The sequence below is a fragment of the Cricetulus griseus genome, chromosome 7, assembly GCF_003668045.3.
Source record: "Cricetulus griseus strain 17A/GY chromosome 7, alternate assembly CriGri-PICRH-1.0, whole genome shotgun sequence".
Lineage (NCBI taxonomy): Eukaryota > Metazoa > Chordata > Mammalia > Rodentia > Cricetidae > Cricetulus > Cricetulus griseus.
Window position 1 is genome coordinate 14111446 of NC_048600.1, and position 13921 is coordinate 14125366.

The 13921-nt window shown below is 38.3% G+C and overlaps 1 protein-coding gene across 1 annotated transcript in view; it reads right to left on the reverse strand.

Moving 5' to 3' along the window:
* The window catches only part of Hadhb (hydroxyacyl-CoA dehydrogenase trifunctional multienzyme complex subunit beta), a 31060-nt gene that overhangs the window by 13438 nt on the left and 3701 nt on the right, over positions 1–13921 (reverse strand). Inside the window, exons 2-6 of the mRNA XM_027424530.2 lie at positions 11538–11612; positions 11219–11263; positions 6860–6959; positions 4691–4735; positions 3226–3325 (exon numbers count right to left, since the gene is read on the reverse strand). Of these exons, the coding sequence (XP_027280331.1) occupies positions 3226–3325; positions 4691–4735; positions 6860–6959; positions 11219–11263; positions 11538–11604 (357 nt within the window). The 5' untranslated portion in view covers positions 11605–11612. The remainder of the gene's footprint in view (positions 1–3225; positions 3326–4690; positions 4736–6859; positions 6960–11218; positions 11264–11537; positions 11613–13921) is intronic.

Below are 13921 nucleotides of genomic sequence, written 5' to 3' on the forward strand. Positions count from 1 at the left end.
ATAAATAAATATTTAAAAACAACAACAAAACAAATGATGAGACTGCATCCTGGGGTGGGATTTTCATGTACCCCTGAAGCTATAAAGCCTGGCAGCAGAGCAAAAGCATGGAGTGTTTCTACAGAACTGACTATCAAAGGCACAACAAACCTGACCATGTATAAAGAGCCCACTCAGGTCCCTGCCTGCTTCACACTCAGCTCTCTCAGACAGATACTATTGACCTAAAGGCAAAGTAAAATTGGAAAACTTGCCAAGTAACTCGAGAGACCTAACTGCCTAACTCACAAGGAGAGCTCTGATGAACACGTTCAGGCTCGTTCACAACCACAACAGAAACTGTCCAGAGCAATGACACAGAAAGTGACTTCAATCAGTGTAGCTTTAGGGGCCCTGAGAAAATTTGAGGGCCTCCTAGTTAATTTAACGAAATGTGGTCTCAATTTCACGACCCAGTCATAGTCAAACATAAAACAAGGACATCTATAATTGTTTTATACTGTTTGCTAGGAAAATTTATGTTGCCAAAACCTTCCATTTTTTGCTAATGTAAGGAATTTAGGTACACTTAGAAAAAAAATTAATGCTAAGTTTTTACTTTAGTGAAAAAAGTTCTCAATGCCTCCCACCCTTACTATGAAATTATAAGGAATTATTTTTAGTAGTCTTTATCTATCATGAGGCTACAAACTGTATTCTGATATGAGTGTTGCAAATTCCAGATTAAACAGGCTCTATGTCTCTCAGCTGACCTTTGCCTTTATACTTACACATGCTTGATACTACTTGCCATCTGTAAGAACAGAAAGCTGCTACTTTTGTGTAACCAATATGACCTTATTATGCTGTCTCCAGGGAAGCTTGACATTAAGTACCTAAATGACTGTGCTAAAAACTCCTTCCTGGCAACTGCAGGTCAACCTCTCAACCTAAACCATTTGGAAAGGAAATCAGAAGCAGGTGTCAGGGTCAAAAGAAGACTCCACAGTGGGACAAGGGTCAGAGCGCTCAGGCTGGAACAGCTTGATCTGCACGAGGGCCACTGTAGCATGCTACCCTTGGCCCCAGCTGACCCAAAAGACTGACTGAGCTTTAAATAGAACTGTTAAGTGGTGGCCCTTGTCCACACACTTCTATTTAAAGACTGACTCACTTTCACGGCACCAAGGAGAAAGGAAGATGTTAAGTTGAAGGAGAAATATATTGAGGTGCTTCAGCAAAGTCAGGTTTGATAGGGTCACAAGGCCTTTTAGGATTTCACACTAATATTAGCACAAGTCCTAACCAAACTCTTTAGCTGGGTTTTATTGGATTTTAAGTTCTACTACTTATTTTCATAACTGTACCATCAACTCTTAACTTTCTCCTTAACTACAAAAATGACCTGGAGAGTCAGGCGTGGTAGCTCACAACTTCAATCCCAGCACTCTGGAGGCAGAGGCAAGCAGATCTCTGTGAGCTTGAGGCCAGCCTGGTCTACAGAGTGAGTTTCAGACCAGCCAGAGCTTCCTAAGTGAGACCCTATCTCAAAAAAAGAAATTTTGTGGTTTACAACATGACTGACACTAGTATGAGGTTGAGGGAGAAACTTCCTCATGTCAGTCAACAGCTGTGATGTGCATACACATGTAACACTTCCACAAAAAATACAGAGAAGATTGAAACAGATTTAACAATTACTTTTCAGTCTTATGAAAGCCACTTCATATTCATGACACACAAATTGAAAACATTTTGTGAGCAGCTTTATGTCCCCATGAAACTCTTAATAAATTTCATAATATGGTTTTTAATGGAATAATAATACTTCATCATTCTGTTGAATTATATTTTATTTAACCATTCTATAGTTGAACAAGATAAGTAGTTCTTCCCAAATTCACCCCTATATTTTATCCCATAAACTTCTTGTCTTTTTTAATAACCCACTGGAATTCTTATTAGGTATGTAAAATAATGTGAAGATGCAGAGGAAAAGCAAACACTCCAGGGGAACAGAAACCTCTTCCTGTTCTCAATTCTCTTCTGCCCCCAACAGCATCCAGCTGGTCACTTCATGAGCTTGTGCATTGCTGGGACTTCAGCTGTTGTAATATTGTAAAAGTGTGGCAAAAACAAATGCTTTTCATCCACATATTTGTCCTTCTATCTTGGCTGACAATGGAAATTATTATCCTCATAACTATAATGAACACAGAAGCACAGACAAGAAGTAAGATAAATATGCTTGCAAGCCAACTTTATCCAAATAATTGAAACAAAGCCCAGAAGATGGGTCACTGTCAAATGCCTGGGGGATACTTACACTAGTTCCAAGGCCGTCATTATCTCCATTGCTCAATAAACACTAGATGGGTTGTGTGCCAACTAGGGTAAAGGTAAACTTGCATGAAATAGCTACATAAAAAAAAAAAACTGCCTACGTGTCATCTAGTCAAAGGTAAATCATAGGCAAGGCTTCCTCTGACTACAATACCAAGTTATGAAATTGGCTACAAGATGAGAAACTTTAATTAGAAGCTATGATAGCTAGCATTATAAAGTAACATCAGCCACTCACTGCTATACTGTTTCTCTAACACAAGAGACAGATAAACTAACATTTCCTAAACCCACTCAAATAATTTATCTGCCTTATAGGAAAATGTGAATATATGATAACAGTACACATCACCTGATTTTTAGTTAAATACATATTTAGTTAATGGATTTTAAGATAAAGAGTTTAATGACTTTTAAAAGGTAAATTCTAGGTTGGTGACATATCTTAGTAGTAGATCACTTGTCTAGCAAGTGCAAAGCCTTGGGTTTGATCTCTAGCACCCTACGCACACACAAACACAAAGAAATAAGTTAAGAAATATTACTCCAAATTTAAGTTGATTTTTTTTGCCACTTTTTGGGTGGGTAGGTGGGTGGGATAGGGGAGGAGAGAGAGTCTCACTATGTAGCCCTGGATGACCTGAAACTCACAAATCTGTCTGCTTCTGTCTTCTGAGTGTTGATATTAAAGGCATGTGCCACCAAGCCCAGTTTTGTTGCTACTGTTTTGGAGACCAGGTCCTACTGTAGCCAGACTGATATAGAACTTACCACATCATCCAGTTGGTCTTGGACTCCATGGCAATTCTCCTGCTTCAGCCTCCCAAATATAAATTACAAGCATCAGCCCCTATGCCCAGCTTTATCAATCTCTTTAAACAATATAAATTTTGCTTTACTTACCTCTCTAGCCACATTGCTTGTTTTTACTTCCTGAATAACTGTACCAAAGATGATATAATCAACAACATTTTTTGGAACATTGGACCGATGCAACAAACCCCTAAAAGCAGAAATCCAAAGAAAAGAAACAGTTCATATATGAGTAGTGCCAGAGAACATCACAAAAACTGCACATTTTTAAACAGGCAAGCCCTGGGCTGGAGGTCTAGGTCAGAGGGAGAGTGCTGACCTAGCACATACAAGACCCTAGGTTCAATCCTAATCACCCAAAATCACAAACATAAGCCCTGCTCTTTAAAAGGCCAGACTCAAACATTTGGCAGCCTATCAAAGAGGAAATAAGTAACAAATGATGTGAAGTCAATATTTGATGGTGACTTGGTAGTGAGACATTAGAAGGAACAATCAAAAGGTAGAAGGAGAGAACTGACTGCTAAAGAGTTGTCCTCTGACCTCTACATGAACACTGTGGCAGATGCCTGCCTGAGCAAACAAAAAAACATACACAAATAATAAACTAAAAGCTAAAAAAGAAGATTTTTAGCAACAATAATATTTGCTAATGTCACTAGAAATCAGTACCACAAGAAGAGAGATAGTTACAAAAGATCAAGTATAATTATGGAAGTGCTAGATTTTAAATATTAATATAAAAGCATATTGAAATAATATACATATATTTTAGTTCTGACAAGGATAGAAACAAGCAGCAGTAACTCTCAAGTAGGAATCAGCATATCATAAATGTAGACTTGGAACAGGCACACATACTGACGCATGCTTATGATCCCAGCACTCATGAGGTTTTTTGTTTGTTTTTTTTTTTTTAATCTTATGTGTATGACTATTTGCCTCCATGTATGTAGATGAAGCAGGAGGATTACCATGAGTTTGAAGCCAGCTTGGCGTACATGTTGAGCTCCAGACCAGCCTGAGAATACTATAATAAACACCATCCGCATCACCACCAAAAAAAAAGTCACGTGCCAAGCTTGCAAAATAAAAATGCCTTCCAATCAAAGCCATTCAAATTTAACATATGAGGTTAAAATAAAATTTAATCTTATCGTGGCACACACCTCTAATTCCAGCAATTGAAAGGCAGAGGTTATAGTGAGTTTCAGGTCAGAGTTACCCTATCTTAAAAAAAAAAAAAAACTTGTAAAAGCTAGTTAATATTGCTTCTTGCAGCCAGACAGTAGTGGTGCACACCTTTTGGAGGCATAGGCAGGCGGATCTCTGTGAGTTCTAGACCAGCCTGGTCTACAAAGTGAGTTCCAGGACAGCCAGGGCTGCACAGAAAGACCCTATCTCTAAACTCAAAACAAAAACAAAAACAAAAATGCTTCTTGCCACATAAAGTTTAACATATCCAAGACATGAAAGTTCTACAGAACATGCTATTTTAAATGCAAATACTAGAAAAACATTTTAAATGAAAGAACAGGAAACTTCGTTTACTTACGAAAGTGCCCCTCTAGCCAAGTCGTGTGGCATTAAGTCTTTATAGCTAGGAAAAGGAAACAAGTAATTTAAACCAAAAGCCTGGCATTTCCATAAATTTTTAAATCATTTTGAAATACATACAGATTACCTAAATATATTGCTAAAAATGCAACTAATTGTACTATCCAAATCAGTCCATCAGTTCAAATGAAAAAATAGTGTGACTTTGCTATCTGTTACCTATAAAAACCCAACAAGTCCTAAACTCCTATAGAACTTGCTGATGTTGTAGTTGTGCTTGGTGCTCAGACCTATAATCCCAGCACCCGGGAGGTCAAGGCTGGAGGAATGCTCACAAATTCCAGGACAGTCCAGTTACATACAACAGGAGACCCTGTCTCAAAAACAACAAACAAACAAACACCCAACCCAAAACATAAAATAATACATTAAAAATTATATCCTATACTTTATTAATCAGCATGGCATGTGTTAAATACTCTTCTTTGGGGGTGGGGGACAACTACATTTTTAAAGTACATTTTTTTATTTTGTAATGCCCAAAAGGGTTCAAGGGGAATGTTTCAGTTGGTCTTAAGAAACTTTTCCCTTTGAAATAATCTGAGATTTACGAAAGAGCAGAAAGGATAGCTGAGCTCCTACACCCTCTACCCAGCTTCTTCTAGGTACTATTCACTAAGCTGCTAACTTTATGGCTCTCACCAGTTTTCTATGAATGTCTTTTTCCTGCTCCAGGGTCTAACCCAGAATGCCACATGGCATCTACTTGTTATGCTGGCTTAGCCGCTTCTAAACCATGGTAGTTTCCCACTCTCTCCTTGATGTTGATGACTCTGACACCCTTGACGCCTGAGACTGGAGGCAAGATGCTCTTCTCACTGCTTCCTATTGAGACGTGTGGCATTAAAATGACTTATTACCAGTGATGTTAACTTGAGCATTTAGTTCACATGGTACCTGTTTTCTCCACTATAAGCAACTACTTCCCCTTCCTGCAAAGTCTGTTACAGTCACTAAGCCCAGCCCTCCTGCTCTTCCCTCCCTCTGCCTCCTTCCATGTTACACATGATGCTCTACACCTTGTTTAAGGCTATTTTTTAAACATTTGGTGTTGTGTGCTCATACATTTGGGAAAGTTATAGGACAACTTGTAGGAGTCAGTTCTCTCTCCCTGCTTTCCAGGGATTGTACATGTGTCATCAGATTTGGCAGCAAGCACTTTTATCCACTGACCCATCTCACTAGCTCCTTTATACTTTGCATTTAAAAAAATTTATTTTTATCTTATGTGCATTTGGTGTTTTATCTGCATGTATGTCTGTGTTGGATCCCCTGATACTGCAGTTAGAGAGTTGTGAGGTGCCCTGTTGGTGCCGGGAATTGAACCCAGGTCCTCTTGAAGAGCATCCAGTGCTCTTAACTGCTTTGCCATCTCTCCAGCCCCTATGCCTTGCCTTTTAAAAGTAATGTATCTTTAAGATGTCAAACTTTCCATGTGAATATATAAGATAGGCCTCATTGTTTTTAAACTGGAGCCTAATATTCCCAGCAAGTTTTTAATGTTAGTGACTGTCAGTCCAAAATAGAAATATTAACAAACTAATACCATCTAAAAAGAACAAAACTAATTCCTTGAACTAAATTAACAGAGTTCATTATCAGCTTTTGTATAGACTGAATCTCACTTAGGGGACATAAAAGCCTAAGAAAAACAGCTGTCTGAGTCTGAGAAGTATCAGGCTAGTCCAAAATACTTGGGGTTGAGCTATGAGAGGCATTTGGACCAGCTGTGTCAACTCCAAGTCTCATTTTCAGGACCAAGGCAGCAGGTTCTCAGCACTTCAGAATTTCCACAGGCCATCCTCAGCACAAACCGTGCCTACAAAAACAACATTCCAGAAAATAAAAGGACAGCTCTATTGAAAAAGATGCTATCTGGATCTATTGGACTTCCAGTTAGGGCTATTTCAGGCTAATACCATGGCAAGCTAGTTTATGAGAAGGGATAAAATATATTGCCATCATATACCACACTGATTTGACTTGTTCTGTATTGATTTTATATAAGTATTTTCCATATGGTCTCCCACTAATACTATTACCTACAAAGACTACTTCAAACAGTACCTTCAAACAGAAATGACTAACATGATCATTTCATACTTACGAAGTGCCAGACAGCAGAAATGGAATGCGGACGCCTTCCACCACCACAATATTCTTAATATTGGGTTTTGCTAAGGTCTTCTTGGACTTGGTCTGGACAGCTTTAAAATAAAGTTCAAAGAACTATTAATTAAAATATATGAAATCAGGGATAGGGAGGTAGCTCTCCTGGAGCACTTGCTTTGTTTTGCTATGCTTGCATTCTCTAACGTTTCCTCTAAAAAGAGTTGTCTTGTTTATAGTCTCTGCCAATGGGGCAGTCATACATGGTCATAACTCTAAATCCAAGGCACAAACTGATCAGATTCAGAGGGGATAGATATGCCAGCCCACTGACAAATCAACAAAGTAGTTGACTAGTGTGTATTAGCACCATTTTGCTTTTCGTTTTTTGGGGGCTTTTTGTTTTGTTTTGGTTTTGGCTACAACAAAATACTGAAGGCTGGACACTAAGGCATCTAAACTAACTACATGGTGAATGCTGAGGTCCTAGTGAAGGGCCACCTGGCTATGTTATAACAAAGCTAAACATAACACAGCAAAGAAGCAGGAAGAAAAATGGCTATGTACAGAAGAGGACAAGCACATGGGTGGTCTCATTTTAAACCAAGCACTCTCAGAGACTGATGACTCGTAACAATGACCAAATTACTTTCCTTTCAAGTTTACCTTTCTTTCTTTCTTTCTTTCTTTCTTTCTTTCTTTCTTTCTTTCTTTCTTTCTTTCTTTTTTTAAACAGAGGGTAAGGCTGCATATCAGATTCACAAAGTAGCTCATGTTGGCCTCAGACCCTCAACACTACTACTACTTAAGCTTCCCTAGTGCTGGGATTACAGGTGTGTGCCACCACATCCAGCTTAGGTACCATTTCTTAAAGGTTCTACCACTTTCTCAGTATTACCACAAGGACCAAACTTGCAGCTCATGACCTTTGAGTGTACACTCAGACTCTACAAGCCATAGCAATTAGTAATTTCTGTCATCTTCAAACAAATGATAAACTGTGAAAGTTTATTCTGTTTGGTAGGAATCCAAGTAAAGAAACATGGTAAGAAATATCCATTAGCAGAGGCTGAAAAAATGCCATAACAGGACTAGGGCACGGGTAAACTGAGGCCACCTGCAAGCTAGTTACGGGCTAGCACAAACCTTGAGAGCAAAGACAAGAACAAGAGAGTAAAAACAGACACAGAGAGGAGGTGAAAGGGCACATCGTAGGGTGCATGAGAGAGGAAAAGCTGGCCAGGGGCAGCTTGTGTGCTTCCCGACACCTTCCTACCTTCAGTACACACATCCCCTCAAACCTGAGGGTCCGTTACCACAATAAAGACAGCTTTGTAACTCCTACGTAGAGAGGGCAAAGAAGCATAGAGACAGAAATAAGCTTAGGAGTCATTAGAAGAACCAAAGAATATGATGGGGCTGGAGGGTAGGGACAGGCAACAGAGGCAATATAGGAAGATGTCTCCATCTTCAAGGAAAATGAGAAATAAAAACAGTCCACCAAATCTGTAGATTACTTGTGATTGATCCTAGAAAGAAAAAGGTATTTTGAGGAAAAGTTAGATGACATATTACTATATTATGAAGCTTTTTAAAAATGAGCTTGTTTCTTTTATACAACTCCAAAAAAATTAAAATTCTTATTTCTCTAATTAATTTCTTGCTCTACTTCAGTGGTTCTCAACCTTCTTAATGCTGCAACCCTTTAATATGGTTCCTCGTGTTGTGTTAATCCCCAATTATAAATTTTTTGTTGCTACTTCATAACTGTAATTTTGCTACTGTTATGAATCATAGTATAAATATCTGTTTTCCAATGGTCTTAGGTGACCCCTGTGAAAGGTCATTCAAACCCACAAAGGGGTTTCGACCCAGAGGTTGAGAACCATTGCTCTACTTGGTTGTCCTAAAATATTACCTACTACTTTCTAAATGCACAAGTTGAGCAAGCCCCCAGCCCTTGCTCAGTTCAACTGTCTCGCCTTTACTCAGATACTCTTTCATTCACATATCCCCATTTCATTCAATTCTTCCATGTGTCTTGGAAGCTTTCTCTAATAATTAGTTACCTATAGTTCTGTCTTTGAACCTCTATAGCAACATCTAGGGGAAAAAATCAGCCACTCCAAACAATTTAGCTCATTAAAAAGCAACTAAATTAATTCTATAAATCATATTTTAAAAATAGTGCTGTTATTGCATTATGTAACAGTGACCGGAAAGAATTCCCACTGTTTCATGAGCACACTGGCTCCTAGTCACATAAATTTCTCAAACACAAATAATATAGATCCTTTACATATTTTAAAAAGTGTGTGTGTGTGTGTGTGTGTGTGTGTGTGTGTAGGGTGAGCAACAGCAATGAATCCCAAGAATCTCAATTGAGAATAAAAATACTATGGTTTACATTCCTAGTCTGCAAAAATTTATTTGTAAATGTGCAAGCTAGACTACATAACTTGAAAATCTAGGATTCAAATGTTAACCAATGTATATTCTATACTCTAACGTGTCATGCGTTACATAACTGTGTGTGAGAAAGGCAGGAATATGGATAGAGAAACAAAAATATAATCATCAAATCAGGCACCAGGTATAGTTCATGAGATGACAGGACACCAATAAATCCTGTAATCATTTGCTCACACTTCTTCAAACAGCTCTATCAAGCAGCAATACTCAAATGAGTTAAGAGGAATTATATAGTTACAACACTATTGCAACCTATAACCTGCTTGGCACAGGCACATGGTCCTTCCCTACCCTAAAACCAGATGGCTGGTCACATTCCTTTGCTTATCAGGTGCCTTTTGTGCCATTATCATCATCAGCGTTAACATAAACCACTTATAAGATACTGTTTGACACTGGGGATACAAAACAGGCTTAAATCTCATGACTTTCAGAGCTTATAATATAGTTAGGAAGAAAAAACACCAAAAAATTGGTTACTGAACAACAGAGAATAATCTAAATGCCCGAAAAATTATTTCTCTGCTGCCATCAGAATGACCTTCTACTACTTGGCAAGGGTCAGGGCTACATGGGTGATTGTGCAAAGCAAGAGCCTGACTGAACATTTAATTTCGGGGGGGGGGGGTGGGGGGGAGAGGGGGGAGGTGACATGAGTCAAAAAGGAATTATCCTTTATTATGTTTTGTGGAGACAATAGAAAATTTATATTCTGATTAGAATTTAGAGGCTTTCTCTAGTTGAGATTAGGCAACAGATGTCTAAGAATACTGTGGGAAAATAATACCACCATGAACAAACTGACTTTAGTTTACAAAGAGCATTTTTGGTTGTTTGCTGTTGTTGCTGCTGTAGTGGTGGTGGGTTAAATACAGTATGCTAGGCAAGTGCTCCACCAGTGACCTATGTCTCCAGCCCCAAATTTGTTGTGATTTTGTCCTTTTTCTCTACTACAGGGTGGGGACTGACCCAGGGCCTTGAACATGCCAGGTAGGAAGGAGCTCTACCACTGAGCTATATTCCCAGTACTTAAAGAGATATATATGCTCACACCTATGTAAAGCTGGCAAACCATATTTTTTTTAGAGAAGGAAATTAAAACATAGAAATGTCATTTCAAGGCCACACTAGCCAAAAAGATGGCAAGCTGGAACAGAGTACATGTCCTGATCCTAGGTGGCACTTTTTCTATGAAACCACTGCACAAGTCATATATTAATTATATAATAAATTTATATAATAAATCAGAAGCAATTTAATAGAAAGCCCAGACAAAAAGAAAAAAAATGTTGACAATCTGTCAGGGAATTTTTGCACCAGTCAGTGATTTGCAACAGTGAAGAAGCCTAATTCACTGAGTTTCATTGAGGACCTGCATAACCTCATCAAATCAATGAATTTCCCTACTCTTTCATCTCACGATAGCTAAACATCTTCCTTTATTTACTAGTTTCCCCATTCACCTCTATTTCAGAAATAGGTCCTCTTGTAGATGAGATAGTAAGATATTTACTAGAGAAGCTTACCACTAACTACAAAATGCAAAAGTTAAGGTGGGGCTCTACAATGGTTCCAAGACAGTATGTAAGCTAATCTTTTCCGGGACTGACAGCCAAGGGCTACATAAACTGACTCAACAAAGCTTATGGGACCTTCATGACTCTATAAGGACCAAAGCACAGGAAGCAGCCTTCTTTTATAATCTTAAGCCCAAAATAATGTTATTCATTGGCTCTAAACATTTTTTTTATTTGAAGGTAATAATGATACTCATGTTGATCATAAGAGGGGCAGAATTAACAAATTAGTTTGAGTTTTACTCAGAATTCACAAATACAAAATTCTAACATTTAATGGAGAAATATTTGTTTTAAAATTACTGTACCTGGGGCAGATCGTAGCTGGGAAGAACAGCTCAGAGGTCTTACAGCTGGAAGACAAGGTGTGTATCATTTAATAACAATGCACAAAGCTTATAAATTTAAACTTTAAAAAGAAAGAAAAGCCGGGCATTGGTGGCGCAGGCCTTTAATCCCAGCACTTGGGAGGCAGAGGCAGGCAGATCTCTGTGAGTTCGAAACCAGCCTGGTCTACAAAAGCTAGTTCCAGGACAGTCTCCAAAGCCACAGAGAAACTCTGCCTCAAAAAACAAAAAAACAAAAAAACAAAAAAAAAAGAAAGAAAGAAAGAAAAAATGAACTTACAAAATCTGAGGGCCCATTTTGATGTAGTAGAAAGGTTTTTAAAAGTGGAAGTCAAGATGGTAGACATTCTGAAATCTACAAAGAAAAGAACAAAGCATGTCTTGGGTTACTTCAGCAATCTGTAGTGTACACAATCTATGAATTCTGTAATAGTATAACTAAATTGACATAGCTTTCCCCTTGTGCAAACAACTACTCTAATCATTAATCATCTATTCTTCACAATGAATAGTATATTTCTTCTAAGAGATTAGGAGAGTGAAACAGAGATTGAGTGACTTGCCTAAAAACCCACTCACTACCAGTAAGTGGCAAAGCTTGAATCTGAACCCAGGCAGTCTAGCTCTGGGGTTTGTGCCCTTCTTATTCAACCCAAAGAAGCAGAGACTGCAGAGCATGCCCAGGAAATCACCAGGGTTATCCTCCTGAATTTCGAAGATTGTGTTCTAAATATGTAGAAGGCTTTATGGAATGCTGATATTTGAATGGGATACATACTAAAATATTCAGAGATATCAAAATAGTAATCAAGTCAGAAATTTATTTTTAACTGTTACTAGAAACACTTTTCATTTTTATTCATTTTATTTTATGTGTATGAGGGTTTTGCCTGTTTGTCTGTGCACTACATGTGTATGCTGCCCAGTGTCCAGAAGAGGAGCCCTCTAGAACTGTGCCTATAGATTGTTAGCCACCATAAGGTGCTGTGACTCAAACCTAGGACTTCTTGAAGAATAGTGAGTGTTCTTAATACTGAGCCATATACTTCCAACTTTTTTCTAAGCATAATATATCAAAATTACCTTTTAAATTAGAAATTTGTAATATTTTAAATATATTAACAATGCCAACTTAAGGGGGGAAAAGTTAAAGTCCTAACAATGAGTTCTTACAAATCAATATGAAGAAACAGCAAATAAATGGATGCAAGATATGAGCGGATAGTTCTAAGAAAGGAAATACAAAGGGTTCCTAAATATATGAAAAGGGGGGCTGGAGTGATGGCTCAGTTAGTAATGTACTTACCACACAAATACAAGGAACTTAATTCAGATCCCAGAACCCATATAAAAAGCCACAAAAACCGGTACATGCCTATAACCCCAGCCTTGGAGCAGGGCACAGACTGGAGGTTCCCTAAAGCTTGCTGGTCTGATCAATAAAGTTCATATTCAAAGACCCTGTCTTAAGAAGTAAAGGTGCATGTATACAAAGGGGAGAGGGGCATTTCTTTGACTCCAGTCATAAGAAGATTCATATTAAAATCACAAAGATATAATTACCTGTTAAATTAGCAAAAGCACAAAGGTTTGATCTATACTGTGTGAGCATACAAGTTCAAACACTGACTGCATCAAAGGTGTGAACTGGTGCAAACTCTATGCTGGGCAATCCAATACTATGTTTGCTTAACTTTGATCTAACAATTCCACTTCCATGAACTTAAATGACAGATATTATGCATAAGACCTGTATTGATTGTCACTATAATTGAAAAAGATTAAAATAACAGCAAATAGGGAATTGGTTAAGTAAGCCATACCACAGCAACCAGTGAAATACTATATTGTGTAGTCAGCCATAAAAGATAAGAAAATAGGAGCTGGAGCGATGGCTCAAAACTTAAGAACACTTGCTATTTTTTCAGAGGATCTGGGTTTGATTCTCAGAACCCACATGGCAGCTTACAACAGTCCGTAATGCCAGTTCCAGGACACCCAACACTCTTCTGGCTTCTGCAGGCACCAGGCACTTAGTGTTGCCTAGACAAACATGCAGGTAAAACACCACATACATAAAAATAAGTTTTTGTTTGTGTGCATTGCATGCTATCACCCATTAAAAGAGGAAAAAATATTTAATTTCTTTGAATCACAATAAAACACCCCTAGAGCACAATGTTAAAAACAACTGTTAGGCAGGGCATGGTGGCACATGCCTTTATCCTGACACTCAGGAGGCAGAGGCAGGTTTCTACAAGTTCGAGGACAGTATGTTGACAACCTATTACAAAATAAACAAAGGAAGAAAGAAATAATAATTGTTAGGATGGGGCTAGAGAGATGGCTCATCTGTTAAGAGCACTTGTTCCTCTTCTTGTAGAGGACTTGGGTTTGGTTACTAAAATCTACATTGTGGCTCACAACAAATCCATATCTCCACTTCTAGGAGATCTGACCCCCTCCTTCTGACCTCCATGGGTGCCAGGCACACATGTGGACCAAACATACATGCAGGCAAAACACACAAAACAAAACAAAAAAACTTGTTAGTGGCTGATGAGATGGCTTAGCAGGCAAAGATGCTTGCCATCAAGCATAAGGACCTGAGTTTATCCTCAGAACTGGTATGATGGAAGGAGAGAACCAACTTCTAAGGGAGCA